General features: G+C 46.4%; 1 protein-coding gene across 1 annotated transcript; it reads left to right on the top strand.

Annotated features, from left to right (window-relative positions):
- The first annotated feature begins 2,313 nt into the window (after positions 1–2,313).
- Positions 2,314–7,044, top strand: LOC145337744 (putative G-protein coupled receptor 139). The gene is made up of 2 exons (XM_080182584.1): positions 2,314–2,383; positions 6,125–7,044. The coding sequence occupies exons 1-2, from the start codon at positions 2,314–2,316 to the stop codon at positions 7,042–7,044; spliced, it is 990 nt and encodes a 329-aa protein (XP_080038710.1).
- Positions 7,045–17,898: the final 10,854 nt, after the last annotated feature.

Below are 17,898 nucleotides of genomic sequence, written 5' to 3'. Positions count from 1 at the left end.
CTGGAGTACTGTGTGTAGTTTTGGTCGCCGCACTTATGCAAGGATATTTTGGCCTTGGAGGGAGTGCAGAGGAGGTTTACTAGGCTGATACCGGAGTTGAGGGGGTTGAACTATGAGGAGAGGCTGAATAAACTAGGCTTGTACTCGTTAGAGTTTAGAAGAATGAGGGGAGATCTCATTGAGACATATAAGATGATGAATGGGATGGATAGGATAGAGGCGGAGAGGCTCTTCCCGCTCAGAAAGGACAGTAGGACTAGAGGGCACAGCCTCAAGATAAAGGGGGCGCAGTTTAGAACAGAGTTGAGGAGGAACTTCTTCACTCAAAGGGTGGTGAATCTCTGGAATTCTCTGCCCGTTGAAGTGGTGGAGGCTGCCTCGCTCAATATTTTTAAGACGCGGGTTGATGGGTTTTTGATAAGACAGGGGATTAAGGGTTATGGGGAGAGGGCGGGAATGTGGAACTGAGCCACGACAGATCAGCCATGATCTTATTGAATGGCGGGGCAGGCTCGAAGGGCTAGATGGCCTACTCCTGCTCCTATTTCTTATGTTCTTATGTTAGAACATAAAACTTAGAACATAGAACATTACAGCACAAACAGGCCCTTCGGCCCACAAGTTGTGCTGATCATATCCCTACCTACCAGGCCTATCTATAACCCTCAATCCCATTAAATCCCATGTACTCATCCAGAAGTCTCTTAAAAGACCCCAGAGAGATCGCCTCCACCACCACTACCGATTCCACTCCCTCACCACCCTCTGAGTGAAAAACTTACCCCTGACATCTCCTCTGTACCTACTCCCCAGCACCTTAAACCTGTGTCCTCTCGTAGCAACCATTTCCGCCCTGGGAAAAAGCCTCTGAGAATCCACCCTATCTATTCCCCTCAACATCTTATAAACCTCTATCAGGTCACCTCTCAACCTTCGTCTCTGCAGGGAGAAAAGACTGAGCTCCCTCAACCTATCCTCATAAGGCATGCCTCCCAATCCAGGCAACATCCTTGTAAATCTCCTCTGCACCCTCTCAATAGCTTCCTTCCTGTAGTGAGGAGACCGGAACTGTGCACAGTACTCCAAGTGGGGTCTGACAAGGGTCTTATAAAGTTGCAGCATTACCTCCTTGCTCTTAAACTCAATCCCTCGATTAATAAGGCAATATCCAACAAACACAAGTAGGTAAGATTTGCAAAGTCTACGAAATAACAGCCGCATTAAACTATCTGTCTTTATAAAAATGAGAGTTAAAGCATGTAAGAAATAACTTGGATAACTGCCAGGAGCAGTGTAAGCTTGAGAAGATTGGTCATTGAGGAAGGGTTATGTTTGTGATATATTCGCGGTATAAAATCCTCTTTCTCTTCTTCAAGGTACAAAACGCATTCACCCTTTCTCTAGAATCATAGAACCCTACAATACAGAAACAGGACCTGCACCAAATACAATCCTACCCAGGCCCTACCCCCATATATTTGACCCACTAATCCCCTCTAACCTACGCATCCCTGGACACCAAGGGGCAATTTCTTAGCATGGCCAATCAACCTAACCTGCACATCTTTGGGAGGAAACCAGAGCACCTAGAGGAAACCCACGCAGACACGAGGAGAATGTGCAAACTCCACACAGACAGTGACCCGAGCCAGGAATCGAACCCAGGACCCTGGGGCTGTGAAGCAGCAGTGCTAACCCACTGTGCTACCGTGCCGTCCCTACTTGGCCCCAATCCATCAAAGATCCTTAGACAACACTTTCCAAACCCCCGATGGCTTCTGTCTAGGAGGACAAGGGCAGTAGATACGTGGGGAACACCACCAACTGGAAGGTACCCCAGCCCATTCACCATCCCGCTCGGAAATATATCGGCCGTTCCTCCGCTGGGGTCAAAATCCCGGAGTTCCCTCCCTGACGGGCATCGTGGGTCAACCCACAATGCAGCGGGCTCAAGATGGCGGCTGCCCCACCACCTTCTCAAGGGGCAACGAGGGATGGGCAATAAATGGCGGCCCCAGCCAGCGACGCCCGTGCCCCACAGATGCATAAAAATAAAGAGGATACGTCTGCAAAGAGGTTGGAACCAAGTCGAGCGTGGGGACAATGAATTTGAAAAGCGAACCGCATCTAACGCAATATACTTGCTAATTGAAAGTGATGTGGAAATCTGTTTGTGCAAAGCCCTGTAAATAATTAGAAAGCAGCTTAATTGCCTCTCGAGGGACTTGCTGTGACAATAAATGATCTCCCTTGTTCCGTGGTCGCTGATCACTTGTTAACACCAGCCAGCGTTTGGAGGTTCACCTGCGGAGCATGTATGAGACATTTATCGACCTGATTTACGCGTTCTATTACCCTCTCCTGGCAGCTATCGGGGTTCCTGGTGAGTGAGGAAGGTACCTTGTGAAATATTCGATTCGCAGCTTGACTGCTGTTGATTTTTGATTTGATTTATGATTGTCACGTATTGGGATATGGTGAAAAGTATTGTTTCTTGCGCACTGTACAGACAGAGCATACCATTCATAGAGTACACAGGGGAGAAGGATTTGATTTATTATTGTCACATGTATTGGGATACAGTGAAAAGTATTGTTTCTTGCACGCTATACAGATAAAGCATACCTTTCATAGAGTACACAGGGGAGAAGGATTTGATTTGATTTATTATTGTCACATGTATTGGGATACAGTGAAAAGTATTGTTTCTTGCACACTATACAGACAAAGCATACTGTTCATAGAGTACATAGGGGAAAATAATTTATTTATTATTATCAGATATATTGGGATACGGTGAAAAGTATTGTTTCTTGCGCTCTATACAGACAAAGCATACCATTCATAGAGTACACAGGGCAGAAGGATTTGATTTATTATTGTCACATGTATTGGGATACAGTGAAAAGTATTGTTTCTTGCGTGCTATACAGACAAAGCATACCATTCATAGAGTACACAGGGGAGAAGGATTTGATTTGATTTATTATTGTCACATGTATTGGGATACAGTGAAAAGTATTGTTTCTTGCGCGCTATACATTCAAAGCATACCATTCATAGAGTACATAGGGGAGAAGGATTTGATTTGATTTATTATTGTCACATGTATTGGGATACTGTGAAAAGTATTGTTTCTTGCGCGCTATACAGACAAAGCATACCATTCATAGAGAACATAAAAGAGAAGGATTTGATTTATTATTGTCACACGTATTGGGATACAGTGAAAAGTATTGTTTCTTGCGCGCTATACAGACAAAGCATACCATTCATAGAGAACATAAAAGAGAAGGATTTGATTTATTATTGTCACACGTATTGGGATACAGTGAAAAGTATTGTTTCTTGCGCGCTATACAGACAAAGCATACCATTCATAGAGAACATAAAAGAGAAGGATTTGATTTATTAATGTCACACGTATTGGGATACAGTGAAAAGTATTGTTTCTTGCGCGCTATACAGACAAAGCATACCGTTCATAGAGTACATAGGGGAGAAGGATTTGATTTATTACTGTCACATGTATTGGGAGACAGTGAAAAGCGTTGTTTCTTGCGCACTATACAGGCAAAGCATACCATTCATAGAGTACATAGGGGAGAAGGATTTGACTTATTATTGTCACATGTATTGGGATACAGTGAAAAGTATTTGATCTCCATCGTTCCAGGAGCTGTAGCCAGCTTCTTGAAAACATATAATGTATTTACTCAACTGCTTTCTGTGGTAGAAAATTCTACAGGCTTTCCACTCTGGGTGAAGAAATTTCTCCTCATCTCAGTCCTAAAAGGCTTACCCCATATCTGTCACCGAACATCCTTCCTGTGTCTAGCCTGTTAGAATTTTATAGGTTTTGAAAAGATTCCCCTTTGTTTTTCTGAACTTTAGCAAATACAAACCTCACCGACTCAATCTCCTTGTATGTCAGTCCCTTCATCCCAGGAATCAGTTTGGTAAACCTTTCCTGCATTACCTCCAACAGCATACAATATTCCAGGTATGGCTTCACAAAGGCCCTGCAAAATTGCAGCAAGTCATCCCTGCTCCTGTACTTTAATCATCTTGCTATGAAGGTCAATATACCATTTGCCTTCTTTACCACCTGCTGCATTTGCATGCTTGCCTTCAGTGACTGGTGTTCAAGGACAGCCAGGTTTCGTTGCCCATTCTGCTCTCTCAAGTTATAGCCATTTAGATAATCTGCTTTCCTATTTATGCTACTGAAGTGGATAACATGTTTATCCACATTATACTGCACCTGCTATGCATTTGACCATCACTCAACTTGTCCAAATCACACTAAAGCATCTTCACATCCTCCTCACCCTCCCACTTAGCTTTGTGTCATTTGCAAGTTGGCTAGCGGATAGGAGACAGAGGGTGGTGGTTGATGGTAAATATTCGTCATGGAGTTCGGTTTCGAGTGGTGTGCCTCAGGGATCTGTTTTGGGGCCACTGCTGTTTGTAATTTTTATTAATGATCTGGGTGAGGGTATAGTTGGGTGGATTAGTAAATTTGCTGATGACACCAAAGTCGGTGGTGTGGTAGATTGTGAGGAAGGGTGTCATAGTTTGCAGGGTGACTTAGACAGGTTGCAGAGCTGGGCCGAGAGGTGGCGGATGGAGTTTAATGCGGAGAAGTGTGAGGTAATTCATTTCGGTAGGAGTAACAGATGTGTTCAGTATAGGGCTAACGGGAGGAATTTGAATAGTGTGGATGAACAGAGGGATCTAGGTGTATGTGTACATAGATCCCTGAAAGTTGGGAATCAAGTAGATAAGGTAGTTAAGAAGGCATACGGTGTCTTGGCGTTTATTGGTAGGGGGATTGAATTTAGGAGCCGCAGCGTCATGTTGCAACTGTACACAACTCTGGTGAGGCCGCACTTGGAGTACTGTGTGCAGTTCTGGTCCCCACATTACAGGAAGGACGTGGAGGCTTTGGAGAGGGTGCAGAGGAGGTTTACCAGGATGTTGCCTGGTATGGAGGGGAGGCCCTATGAGGAGAGACTGAGGGATTTGGGGTTGTTTTCGCTGGAAAGAAGGAGGCTAAGAGGGGATCTTATTGAAACATATAAGATGATTAGAGGTTTAGATAGGGTGGATAGTGATAGCCTTTTTCCTCGGATGGAGAATGCTAGCACGAGGGGGCATGGCTTTAAATTAAGGGGGGGTAGTTATAGGACGGATGTCAGGGGTAGGTTCTTTACCCAGCGGGTGGTGAGGGATTGGAATGCCCTGCCTGCTGCGGTTGTAAATGCGCCTAGTTTGGGGGCGTTTAAGAGATCTATGGATAGGCTTATGGACAAAAAGGGATTGGTTTAGATTAGTGGGTCAGTGTTTTCTTTTAAAAAAAAAACTGGTCGGCGCAACATCATGGGCCGAAGGGCCTGTTCTGCGCTGTAATGTTCTATGTTCTATGTTCTATTGTTTCTTGCACGCTATACAGACAAAGCATACCATTCATAGAGAAGGGAAGGACAGGGTGCAGAATGTAGTGTTACAGTCATAGCTAGGGTGTGGAGAAAGATCAACTTAATGTGAGGTAGGTCCATTTAAAAGTCTGATAGCAGCAGGGAAGAAGCTGTTCTTGTGTCGGTTGGTACGTGACCTCAGACTTTTGTATCTTTTTCCTGACGGAAGAAGGTGGAAGAGAGAATATCTGGGGTGTGTGGGGTCCTTGATTATGCTGGCTGCTTTTCCCCGAGGCAGCGGGAAGTGTAGACAGAGTCAATGGATGGGAGGCTGGTTTGTGTGATGGATTGGGCTACATTCACGACCCTTTTTTAGTTCCTTGTGGTCTTGGGCAGAGCAGGAGCCCATACCAAGCTGTGATACAACCAGAAAGAATGCTGTCCCTTCTCAAGGGGCAACTAGGGATGGGCAATAAATGCTGGCTTAGCCAGCGACGCCCATGTACCAGGAATGAATAATAAAAAGTTCCATGTTTCGGTGCCACTTTGCCTGTACCTGGCAGCCCGTGTTGTTACTGCAGCAGCATAATTGATCTGAATTGCCACAATGTTTGTTTTAATCTGCTCTAAAGCCTGACCAGTCGCGGTTACCATACTTACGTGCTTGACAACTGTTTCTTTTTCCGTTCCCTTGTTCCTCGCAGTGAATATGGTGACAATCTGGACTCTATCCCGGGGGAAGTGTGGCCTCTCCAGGTGCATCACTCTGTACTTGGTGGCTATGGCAGCGGCAGACATGATGGTGGTCGTCACGGAGGTGATACTGAATCGCATACTTTACTACTACTTCCCTAGCTCCTCCCTGTACATCACCCCCGTGTGCAGCTGCATTATTGTCCTTCTCTGCGTGGCGAGGGACACCTCCGTCTGGTTGACTGTTGCCTTCACCTTGGACCGCCTCATCGCCATTTGCTACCGGAACCTGAAAGACAGGTACTGCAGCCCCAAAACGGCATCGTTCACAATCGCCGCGGTGTGTCTCATCTTCTGCCTGAAGAACCTTCCCTGGTATTTTACATTTGACCCCGTTTACATCAGCGACAACGTGCCCTGGCTCTGCCAATCCAAACCGGTCTTTTACACCTCGCCGGCGTGGATCGGTTACGACTGGCTTCACCGGATGCTGACCCCGATTGTGCCATTTGTCCTTATCTTGACCTTTAACGCCCTGACCGTCAGGCACATTGTGGCGGCCAATCGGGTGCGCCGGGACTTGCTCTCCAACCAGGGAGAAGCCCGCGTCGATCCCGAGACAGAGAGTCGAAGGAAGTCAATGATTTTACTCTTCAACATTTCCGGCAGCTTCATTGCGCTCTGGATGCCCTATGTGATCAATTTCCTGTATTACCGAATAACAAACACTCACTATTACAAAGGAGACACGGACCCAGGCTATATCCTGCAGCAGCTGGCTTACATGTTCCAGCTTTCCAGCTCCTGCACCAACACCTGCATTTACGTGGCGACTCAGAGCAAATTCAGGGAGGAATTGAAAAAGTTAGCCAGAACTCCGTTTACATTCATTTGTGCCAATAAACACCCGCGTAAAGATCCCCGCTGGTGATCTGTTGACGTGATCAAAGAACAACAAAGAACAAAGAGCAGAAAATTGAGAACAGAGAACAACTAATAAAGAATAGCTTGATCTATTTAGGGTCTGTCTGTTGACTGACTTTTCTGTAAATGCTATTATAAAGTGTGGAGATGCCAGCGTTGGACTAGGGGAAGCAGCTACAAGCTTTCAGAGTAGCTGATGAAGGAGCAGAGCTCCGAAAGCTTGTAGTTTGTGCTACCCCATAAACTTGTTGGACTTTAACCTGGTGTTGTGAGACTTCTTACTGTGTTACTATAAGGCCCTACGAGATAGGAATGGGGGAGGCCATTCACCCTTCGATTGTTCTCCGCCTTTTAACAAGATCATGGCTGATCTAAAACTCTGTAAGCCCACTTTCCTGCCTTCTCTCCATTACCCTTGATCCCCCTGTGGAATAAAAACCTATCGATTTCAATCTCTAAAATGTTCAAGGACTCATAAGAACATAAGAAATAGGAGCAGGAGTAGGCCATCTAGCCCTTCGAGCCTGCCCCGCCATTCAATAAGATCATGGCTGATCTGTTGTGGCTCAGTTCCACTTTCCCGCCCTCTCCCCATAACCCTTAATCCCCTCTCTTATCAAAAACCCATCAACCCGCTTCTTAAAAATATTTAGCGAGGCAGCCTCCACCACTTCAACAGGCAGAGAATTCCAGAGATTCACCATCCTTTGAGTGAAGAAGTTCCTCCTCCACTCCATTCTAAATCACCCCCCATTTATCTTGAGGCTGTGCCCTGTAGTCCTACTGTCCTTTCTGAGCGGGAAGAGCCTCTCCACCTCTATCCTATCCATCCCATTCAACATCTTATACGTCTCAATGAGATCTCCCCTCATTCTTCTAAACTCTAACGAGTACAAGCCTAGTTTATTCAGACTGTCCTCATAGCTCAACCCCCTCAACTCCGGCTGGAGACTCCGAGTCTGGAGACTCGGTCTCTAGAGCTCCCTGGGGTACAGAATTCCAAGGATTCACCACTCTCTGAGAGAAGAAATCCTTCCTTAAGATGGTCACCCTTTTATAGAAGGGATATTATTAAACTAGAAAGAGTGCAGAAAAGATTTACTAGGATGCTACCCAGAATTGATGGTTTGAGTTACAAGGAGAGGCTGGAGAGACTGGGACTTTTTTCTCTGGAGCGTAGGAGGTTGAACCATAGAACTCTACAGTGCAGAAAGAGGCCCTTTGGCCCATCGAGTCTGCACCGAACACAATCCCACCCAGGCCCTATCCCCATATCTCTATATAGAATACCCACTAATCCGTCTAACCTACACATCCCTGGACACTAAGGGACAATTTCTCAGCACCGCCAATCCACCTAACCCGCACATCTTTGGACCGTGGGAGGAAACTGGGGCACCCGGAGGAAACCCACGCAGACACGAGGAGAATGTGCAAACTCCGCACAGACGGTGACCCGAGCCGGGAATCGACCCCGGGGACCCTGGTACGATCTAACTGCATGAGAACAGATTGGGGTGATGGATCACTTACCCCGATTCCTAAAGAGTGAAACTAGATCCCAAGCAAAAAGACAAAGATGATACGCGGCAATATGTTAAATGTAAGGATCAGGTTTACCTGGTAGCGCAAGCCACAAGCTTGCGGAGCAGCTGATGACTTTAACCTGGTGTTGTGAGACTTCTTACTGTGCTGTTATGAGGCCCTACGAGATAGGGATGGGGCAGACCATTCAGCCCGTCGATTGTGCTGTGCCCGACAATAAGGTAGATGGACTTTGAGAATGAGTTTCAGAGTGCGGCACCCAAACTAGTCAAAGATACGAACGAGTGCTGGACGCTGCCATTTTAACAAAGCACCTACCTTACCCCGTGTGTATGCCAATGGTACCCCTATAGTAGCCAGATCCAGGGGAGAATAGTGTAGGGTCAATTTGGTACACCAATCAGCCTAAGAGCACATCTTTGGGGGTGTGGGAGGAAACCAGAGCACCCGGAAGAAACCTAAGCAAGCACGGGGAGAATGCGCAAACTCCCACAGACACCGGCCCAAATCCATGTATCTGCACAGCTAGCAGTGATAGTCACTGAGCTGTGGTGGTGCCCGTCTGCTGGTCCAGGATTAAGCACACACAACGACGCGAAGTACTAGGCCACTCTCGAAACATCCAAGAGCAGCCCACGCACGACCCACCGCGTGTATGCCCCTTGTTTGACAACAAGGTGGACCAACACCTGCGGAATAAAAGAGACAATCCAAGTCAGAAGGTGTTGGGTCAAAGCACAATTCAAGAGTTGAATGAGCCATGTAAATTGACAATTGAGGGGTGATAAGAACATAAGAAATAGGAGCAGGAGTAGGCCATCTAGCCCTTCGAGCCTGCCCCGCCATTCAATAAGATCATGGCTGATCTGTCGTGGCTCAGTTCCACTTTCCCGCCCTCTCCCCATAACCCTTAATCCCCTCTCTTATCAAAAACCCATCAACCCGCGTCTTAAAAATATTTAGCAAGGCAGCCTCCACCACTTCAACGGGCAGAGAATTCCAGAGATTCACCACCCTTTGAGTGAAGAAGTTCCTCCTCAACTCCGTTCTAAACCGCCCCCCCTTTATCTTGAGGCTGTGCCCTCTAGTCCTACTGTCCTTTCTGAGCGGGAAGAGTCTCTCCACCTCTATCCTATCCATCCCATTCATCATCTTATACGTCTCAATGAGATCTCCCCTCATTCTAACGAGTACAAGCCTAGTTTATTCAGCCTCTCCTCATAGCTCAACCCCCTCAACTCCGGCATCAGCCTAGTAAACCTCCTCTGCACTCCCTCCAAGGCCAAAATATCCTTGCGTAAGTACGGCGCCCAAAACTGCACACATTACTCCAGCTGCGGCCTCACCAATGCCCTATACAGCTGCAGCAAGACCTCCCTACTTTTATATTCAATCCCCCTCGCTATGAAGGCCAGCATCCCATTCGCCTTCCTGACCACCTGCTGCACCTGCAAGCTGGGTTTTTGCGACTCATGCACAAGGACCCCCAGGTCCCTCTGCACCATCACCTGCTGCAGTTTTTCGCCCTGTAAGTAATAATCCTTCCTACCATTATTCCTGCCAAAGTGGACCACCTCACACTTGCCAACATTAAATTCCATTTGATCTTATAGCGGTCTGTATTAAGACCAGTTAGATAGTCAATATCTTTTCCCAAAAATACGGGAGTCTAAAACTAGAGGGCATAGGTTTAAGGTGAGAGGGGAGAGATACAAAAGGGTCCAGAGGGGGCAATTTTTTCACACAGAGGGTGGTGAGTGTCTGGAAGGAGCTGCCAGAGGTAGTAGTAGAGGCGGGTACAATTTTGTCTTTTAAAAAGCATTTAGACACATTTAGTTACAAGGGTAAAAAGCGTTTAGTTACAAGGGTACGAGGGGTACAGAGGGATATGGGTCAAGATACGCTGAAAAAGGATAGCAGGACTAGAGGGCACAGCCTCAAGATAAGGTGGGGGGCAGTTTAGAACAGAGTTGAGGAGGAACTTCTTCACTCAAAGGGTGGTGAATCTCTGGAATTCCGTTGAAGTGGTGGAGGCTACCTCGCTGAATATATTGAAGACACGGGTAGATAGGTTTTTGACGGACAGGGGAATTAAGGGGAGAAAGCGGGAAAGTGGAACTGATCCACTTCAGATCAGCCATGATCTTATTGAATGGCGGGGGCAAGCTCGAAGGGTTAGATGGCCAACTCCTGCTCCTAGTTCTTGTGGGCCAGTGGGACTAGCTTTAAACAAAAGGGCAGCATGGACAAGTTGGGCTGAAGGGCCTGTTTCTATGCTGTAAACCTCTATGACTCTAATATCGATCTCCCCCTTTCCGTTTCTCAACAGCTCCTTGGTACCGTCTGGGCTGGTTTTGAGATGTTGGTACAAAGGGGAGGTTGGCCCCCTCTCTGGGAGCCAACACGTAACCACTCAGAGGAATACCTTGCCCTGTAGTCTGTTAAAGTGGGCGTGCAGTGTTACGATCCGCTGTTCAGCAAATTTGAGTGGTCAGATCAAAATAACTACCTGGCCCTCATTCTAAAATCAACAAGTAAAACACTTTATTTATCTAACTAACAGTGAACTGGTTAGCTAAACGATTACCAAACCCGATAAAACACTATGCCAACAGAATTCTGTTCAGACAAATACAGTTAACACCTGTTTGTTAACAAAAAAATTAGAATTTTTCTTTCATCGCTTTCAAAATACAACCAGGTTTTATCTTCTGGAATCTTCTGCCTTCTTTCTTCTGTCTTCACTATCAGGGTGAGGTTTTTTTTTGGGGCCTTTTCTATTCAGTTTAGGCTTTGGGCTCAAAGCTATTAGCTGTCCGGAGAGCATCTGCTCATATCCCTCTCTCTTTCTCTCTAAAGCTGTGAGCTTAGCCAGACATGATGTGGAGATGCCGGCGTTGGACTGGGGTCAACATGGTAAGAAGTCTCACAACACCAGGTTAAAGTCCAACAGGTTTATTTGCTAACAAAATCCACTAGCTTTGGGAGCTCTGCCCCCTTCGTCAGGTGAGTGGGAGTTGTGTTCACAAACAGGGCATACAAAGACACAAACTCAATTTACAAAATAATGGTTGGAAGGCGAGACTTTACAGGCAATCGAGTCTTAAAGGTACAGACAATGTGAGTGGAGGGTTAAGCATAGGTTAAAGAGATGTGTATTGTCTCCAGACAGGACAGTTAGTGAGATTTTGCAACCTCAGGCAAGTCATAGGGATTACAGATAATGTAACATGAACCCAAGATCCCTGTTGAGACCATCTTCATGTGTGCAGAACTTGGCTATCAGTCTCTGCTCAGCGACTCTGCGCTGTCGTGTGTCGTGAAGGCCGCCTTAGAGAATGCTTACCCGAAGATCAGAGGCCGAATGTCCATGACTGCTGAAGTGTTCCCCAACATGAAGAGAACAGTCTTGCCTGGTGATTGTCGAGTGATATTCATTCATCCGTTGTCGTAGCGTGGTCTCCCCAATGTACCATGCTTCGGGACATCCTTTCCTGCAGCGTATCACGGAGACAACGTTGGCCGAGTTGCAAAAATATGTACCCTATACCTACGATTGTAACACTACATTCTGCACTCTCTCCTTTCCTTCTCTATGAACGGTAAGCTTTGCCTGAATAGCGTGCAAGAAGCAACACATTTTAGCGCTTACTAAAACAATTGTAAATTGAATCAAATCAGATATGGGGCAATTTAGCATGATCAATCTACGTCACCTTAATATCTTTGGACACCAAAGGACAATTTCGCGAGGCCAATCCATTGAAACTGCACACTATTGGACTGTGGCAGGAAACTGGAGCACCTGGCGAAAACCCACGCAGACACGGGGATAATGTGCAAACTCCAGACAGATAGTGCCTTAAGGCGGGAATTTAACCCGGGCCCATGGCACTGTGGGGTGTCAGTGCCAACCACTGTGCCACCGTGACACCTTTAAGAACAACTTCTCCCCTTGCTGCCATCAGGTTTTTGAATATACCTACGTCGCACTAAGTTGATCTTTCTGTACACCCTAGCTATGACTGTAACACTGCATTCTGCCCCCTCTCCTTCCCTTCTCTATGAATGGTATGCCTTGTCTGCGTAATATGCAGGAATTCTTTTTACGGTACACTAAAATATATGAGAATGACAAATCAAATCGAACCAGTTACGGGGAGAATGCGCAGACTCCGCACAGACAGTGACCCAAGCCAGGAATTGATCTGGGTCCCTGGAGCTGTGAGGCAGCAACGCCAACCACTGTGCCAACCCCGTGCCGACAGTTAATAAGAGTAACTTGCAGGATTGGTGATGCGATATTGAGGTTGACAGCGGAATAACACAAACTAAACTTCCTCGCAATGAACTAACGTCAATCTGCATCTTGACACGCAGTGGTGTATCCGAAACCATTATCTGTCACAGGGTTCCCCATTCCGAGGGATGGGCGTTAAAGTAATCATGGACACATGATGCCCGTTTGATCAAAGAATCAATCACAGTGCAGGAGGCCATTCGGTCCATCATGCCTGCTCTGACTCTCCCCAGTGAAGCATCTTACCCAGACTCAATCCCATAAACCCATGTAACTGCCCACTCATCCACCTAACCTACACATCTTTGGACACTAAGGGGCAATTTAGCATGGCCAATCCACCTAATCTGCACATCTTTGGACACTAAAGGGCAATTTAGCTTAGCCAATCCACCTAACCTGCACATCTTTGGACACTAAGGGGCAATTTAGCATGTCCAATCCACCTAATCTGCACATTTTTGGACACCACAGGGCAATTAAACAGGGCCAATCCACCTAATCGGCACATCTTTGGACACTAAGGGGCAATTTAGCATGGCCAATCCATCTAACCTGCACATCTTTGGACACTAAGGGGCAATTTAGCATGGCCAATCCACCTAACCTGCACATCTTTGGACACTAAGGGGCAATTTAGCATGGCCAATCCACCTAACCTGCACATCTTTGGACACTAAAGGGCAATTTAGCTTAGCCAATCCACCTAACCTGCACATCTTTGGACACTAAGGGGCAATTTAGCATGTCCAATCCACCTAATCTGCACATCTTTGGACACCACAGGGCAATTAAACAGGGCCAATCCACCTAATCGGCACATCTTTGGACACTAAGGGGCAATTTAGCATGTCCAATCCACCTAATCTGCACATCTTTGGACACCACAGGGCAATTAAACAGGGCCAATCCACCTAATCTGCACATCTTTGGACACTAAGGGGTAATTTAGCATGGCCAATCCACCTAACCCGCACATCTTTGGACACTAAGGGGTAATTTAGCATGAAACATCCACCCAATCTGGTTGTATCACAGCTTGGTATGGGCTCCTGCTCTGCCCAACACTGCATAAAACTATAAAAGGTCGTGAATGTAGCCCAATCCATCACGCGAACCAGCCTCCTATCCAGTGACTCTGTCTACACTTCCCGCTGCCTCGGGGAAAGCACAGTAAGAAGTCTCACAACACCAGGTTAAAGTCCAACAAGCTTATTTCTTAAATAAACTTGTTTTCCACACAGAGGTTTTTCACACAGAGGGTCGTGGGGGTATGGAATGCACTGCCAAGTAAGGTGGTGGAGGCAGGCGCGCTGGACTTGTTTAAGGTTTACTTAGATAGACACATGAGCGAAATAGGGATGGAGGGTTATAGGAGACTGTTTTAAATAAGGATCAGAGCCTCGGGACGTTCCTGGAAATTAACTGTTACATAAGAACATAAGAAATAGGAGCAGGAGTAGGCCATCTAGCCCCTCGAGCCTGCCCCGCCATTCAATAAGATCATGGCTGATCTGTTGTGGCTCAGTTCCACATTCCCGCCCTCTCCCCATAACCCTTAATCCCCTCTCTTATCAAAAACCCCCATCAACCCGCGTCTTAAATATTTAGCGAGGCAGCCTCCACCACTTCAACGGGCAGAGAATTCCAGAGATTCACCACCCTTTGAGTGAAGAAGTTCCTCCTCAACTCCGTTCTAAACCGCCCCCCTTTTATCTTGAGGCTGTGCCCTCTAGTCCTACTGTCCTTTCTGAGCGGGAAGAGTCTCTCCACCTCTATCCTATCCATCCCATTCATCATCTTATACGTCTCAATGAGATCTCCCCTCATTCTTCTAAACTCTAACGAGTACAAGCCCAGTTTATTCAGCCTCTCCTCATAGCTCAACCCCCTCAACTCCGGTATCAGCCTAGTAAACCTCCTCTGCACTCCCTCCAAGGCCAAAATATCTTTGCGCAGGTGCGGCGCCCAGAACTGCACACAGTACTCCAGCTGCGGCCTCACCAATGCCCTATACAGCTGCAGCAAGACCTCCCTACTTTTATATTCAATCCCCCTCGCTATGAAGGCCAGCATCCCATTCGCCTTCCTGACCACCTGCTGCACCTGCAAGCTGGGTTTTTGCGACTCATGCACAAGGACCCCGAGGTCCCTCTGCACCGTCGCCTGCTGCAGTTTTTCGCCCCGTAAGTAATAGTCCTTCCTACCATTCTTCCTACCAAAGTGGACCACCTCACATTTGCCAACATTAAATTCCATTTGCCAGTTCCTGGCCCATTCGCCCAGCCTATCTAGATCCTTCTGCAGACTCTCCACACCCTCCGCACAATTTGCCGTTCCCCCAATCTTGGTGTCATCAGCAAATTTCGACACCCTGCACTCGGTTCCCTCCTCCAGATCATCTATATAAATGGTAAATAGCTGAGGCCCCAGCACCGACCCCTGGGGCACTCCACTAGTCACCAACCGCCAATCCGAATAGCACCCGTTGACCCCCACTCTCTGCCTCCTACATGTGTTGATGTTTTTTCTCTTTTACTCCGCAGGTGTGTCGGTCCACCTTGTTGTCAAACGAGGGGCATGCACGCGGTGGGTCGTGCGTGGGCTGCTCTTGGATGTTTCGAGAGTGGCCTAGTACTTCGCGTCGATGTGTGTGCTTAACCCTGGACCAGCAGATGGGCAACACGACAGCTCAGTGACTATCACTGCTAGCTGTGCAGATACATGGATTTGGGCCGGTATCTGTGGGAGTTTGCGCATTCTCCCCGTGCTTGCGTGGGTTTTCTCCGGGTGCTCCGGTTTCCTCCCACACCCCAAAGGTGTGCTCTTAGGCTGATTGGTGTACCAAATTGCCCCTAAATTATTCTCCCCTTAATCTGGTTTTCAATGCGGGAACCATAAGCATAGACATGGGTCAAGAGTGGAGGAGGAAAAGCACAATGTTAAGATGGTGGCGCGGGCTCGTTGGGCCGAAGGGCCTGTTTCCCGTGCTGTGTTGTTCTTTGTTCTTGCTGCTGTCAGACTTTTGAATGGACCTCCCTTATATTAAGTTGATCTTTCTCTACACCCTAGCTATGACTGTAACACTACATTCTGTTAGTGCGCAAGAAACAATACTTTTCACTGTATCCCAGTACATGTGACAATAATAAATCAAATCCTTCTTCCCGATGTACTCTATGAACGGTATGCTTTGTCTGTATAGCATGCAAGAAACAATACTTTTCACTGTATCCCAATACATGTGACAATAATAAATCAAGTCCTTCTTCCCGATGTACTCTATGAACGGTATGCTTTGTCTGTATAGCGCGCAAGAAACAATACTTTTCACTGTATCCCAATACATGTGACAATAATAAATCAAATCCTTCTCCCCTACGTACTCTATGAATGGTATGCTTTGTCTGTATAGCATGCAAGAAACAATACTTTTCACTGTATCCCAATACATGTGACAATAATAAATCAAGTCCTTCTTCCCGATGTACTCTATGAACGGTATGCTTTGTCTGTATAGCGCGCAAGAAACAATACTTTTCACTGTATCCCAGTACATGTGACAATAATAAATCAAATCCTTCTCCCCTATGTACTCTATGAATGGTATGCTTTGTCTGTATAGCGTGCAAGAAACAATACTTTTCACTGTATCCCAATATGTGTGACAATCATAAATCAAATCCTTCTCCCCTATGTACTCTATGAATGGTATGCTTTGTCTGTATAGCGTGCAAGAAACAATACTTTTCACTGTATCCCAATATGTGTGACAATCATAAATCAAATCAAATCCTTCTCCCTGATGTACTCTATGAACGGTATGCTTTGTCTGTATAGCGCACAAGAAACAGTACTTTTCACTGTATCCCAATACATGTGACAATAATAAATCAAGTCCTTCTTCCCGATGTACTCTATGAACGGTATGCTTTGTCTGTATAGCGCGCAAGAAACAATACTTTTCACTGTATCCCAATACATGTGACAATAATAAATCAAATCCTTCCTCCCTATGTGCTCTATGAATGGTATGCTTTGTCTGTATAGCACGCAAGAAACAATACTTTTCACTGTATCCCAATACATGTGGCAATAATAAATCAAATCCTTCTCCCCTATGTACTCTATGAACAGTATGCCTTGTCTGTATAGCGTGCAAGAAACAATACTTTTCACTGTATTCCAATATGTGTGACAATCATAAATCAAGTCAAATCCTTCTCGCTGATGTACTCTATGAACGGTATGCTTTGTCTGTATAGCGCACAAGAAACAATACTTTTCACTGTATCCCAATACATGTGACAATAATAAATCCTCTCTCCTCCTGGTGCACTAAGCTGAGAAATAATAATTACAGTCAGGCCACTGAACAGATAGATTGCAACACCATACTGTGTGGTACCTGCTCTGAACAACTGTATCCACTTCCGATACATTGAAACACCAGTTCCGGAAATTACAGGGGAGGAGTGTCTCTGATCAGAAACACCGAAGGCAGCCAGGAGGGGATAGTATGTTCCCTGCAAGCAAAATGTATCTTCCACCAGAGCCTGGGGTTCAGCGCGGAACTCACTCATCTGTGATATCCCAGCACCTTGCTTCGAGCCTCGATTCACTTCCAGCGAGGAAGCACTCAAATCCGCAGGGATTCCACCCTCCCCAGATATATCAAACCCTCCGGTGAGTCAGTGAGGGTCCCCCGGGGGGTTGCGGGGGGGGGGGGGGGGGTTTCATTTAATTCCAGCCGCTGAACAAACAACTACTGGCTTGTTACTGGCACACATTCTTTTGTTTGTCACTGAGCAAGGCAGATTTACGGCATGTTGTGTGTGTATGTGTGTGTGTGTGTGTTCAAAGTCAGTTCATACCGTGAAGAATTCGGCAATCTATTCCAGCGATTCGTTCACAGAATCTCTGCAGTTCAGATCAGGAAAGAAAAACTGAATTGGAAATGAATTGGAAATTGAGAGGAGGCTGCGATATTTGGTGTCATTTCTGTGATGCAGAAAT

Source organism: Carcharhinus amblyrhynchos, unplaced genomic scaffold (genome assembly GCF_965287045.1).
Source record: "Carcharhinus amblyrhynchos unplaced genomic scaffold, sCarAmb.v2.hapA scaffold_69, whole genome shotgun sequence".
Classification (NCBI taxonomy): Eukaryota; Metazoa; Chordata; class Chondrichthyes; order Carcharhiniformes; family Carcharhinidae; genus Carcharhinus; species Carcharhinus amblyrhynchos.
Note: the sequence above shows the minus strand (reverse complement) of the source record. Positions and strands in the feature narration are given on the sequence as shown.

Bases quoted from the DNA above. Each gene is read 5' to 3' on its own strand.
- LOC145337744 (XM_080182584.1), top strand. From the start codon at position 2,314: ATGTATGAGACATTTATCGACCTGATTTACGCGTTCTATTACCCTCTC. The intron at 2,384-6,124 runs GTGAGTGAGGAA...TGTTCCTCGCAG, and splicing joins GGCAGCTATCGGGGTTCCTG to TGAATATGGTGACAATCTGG.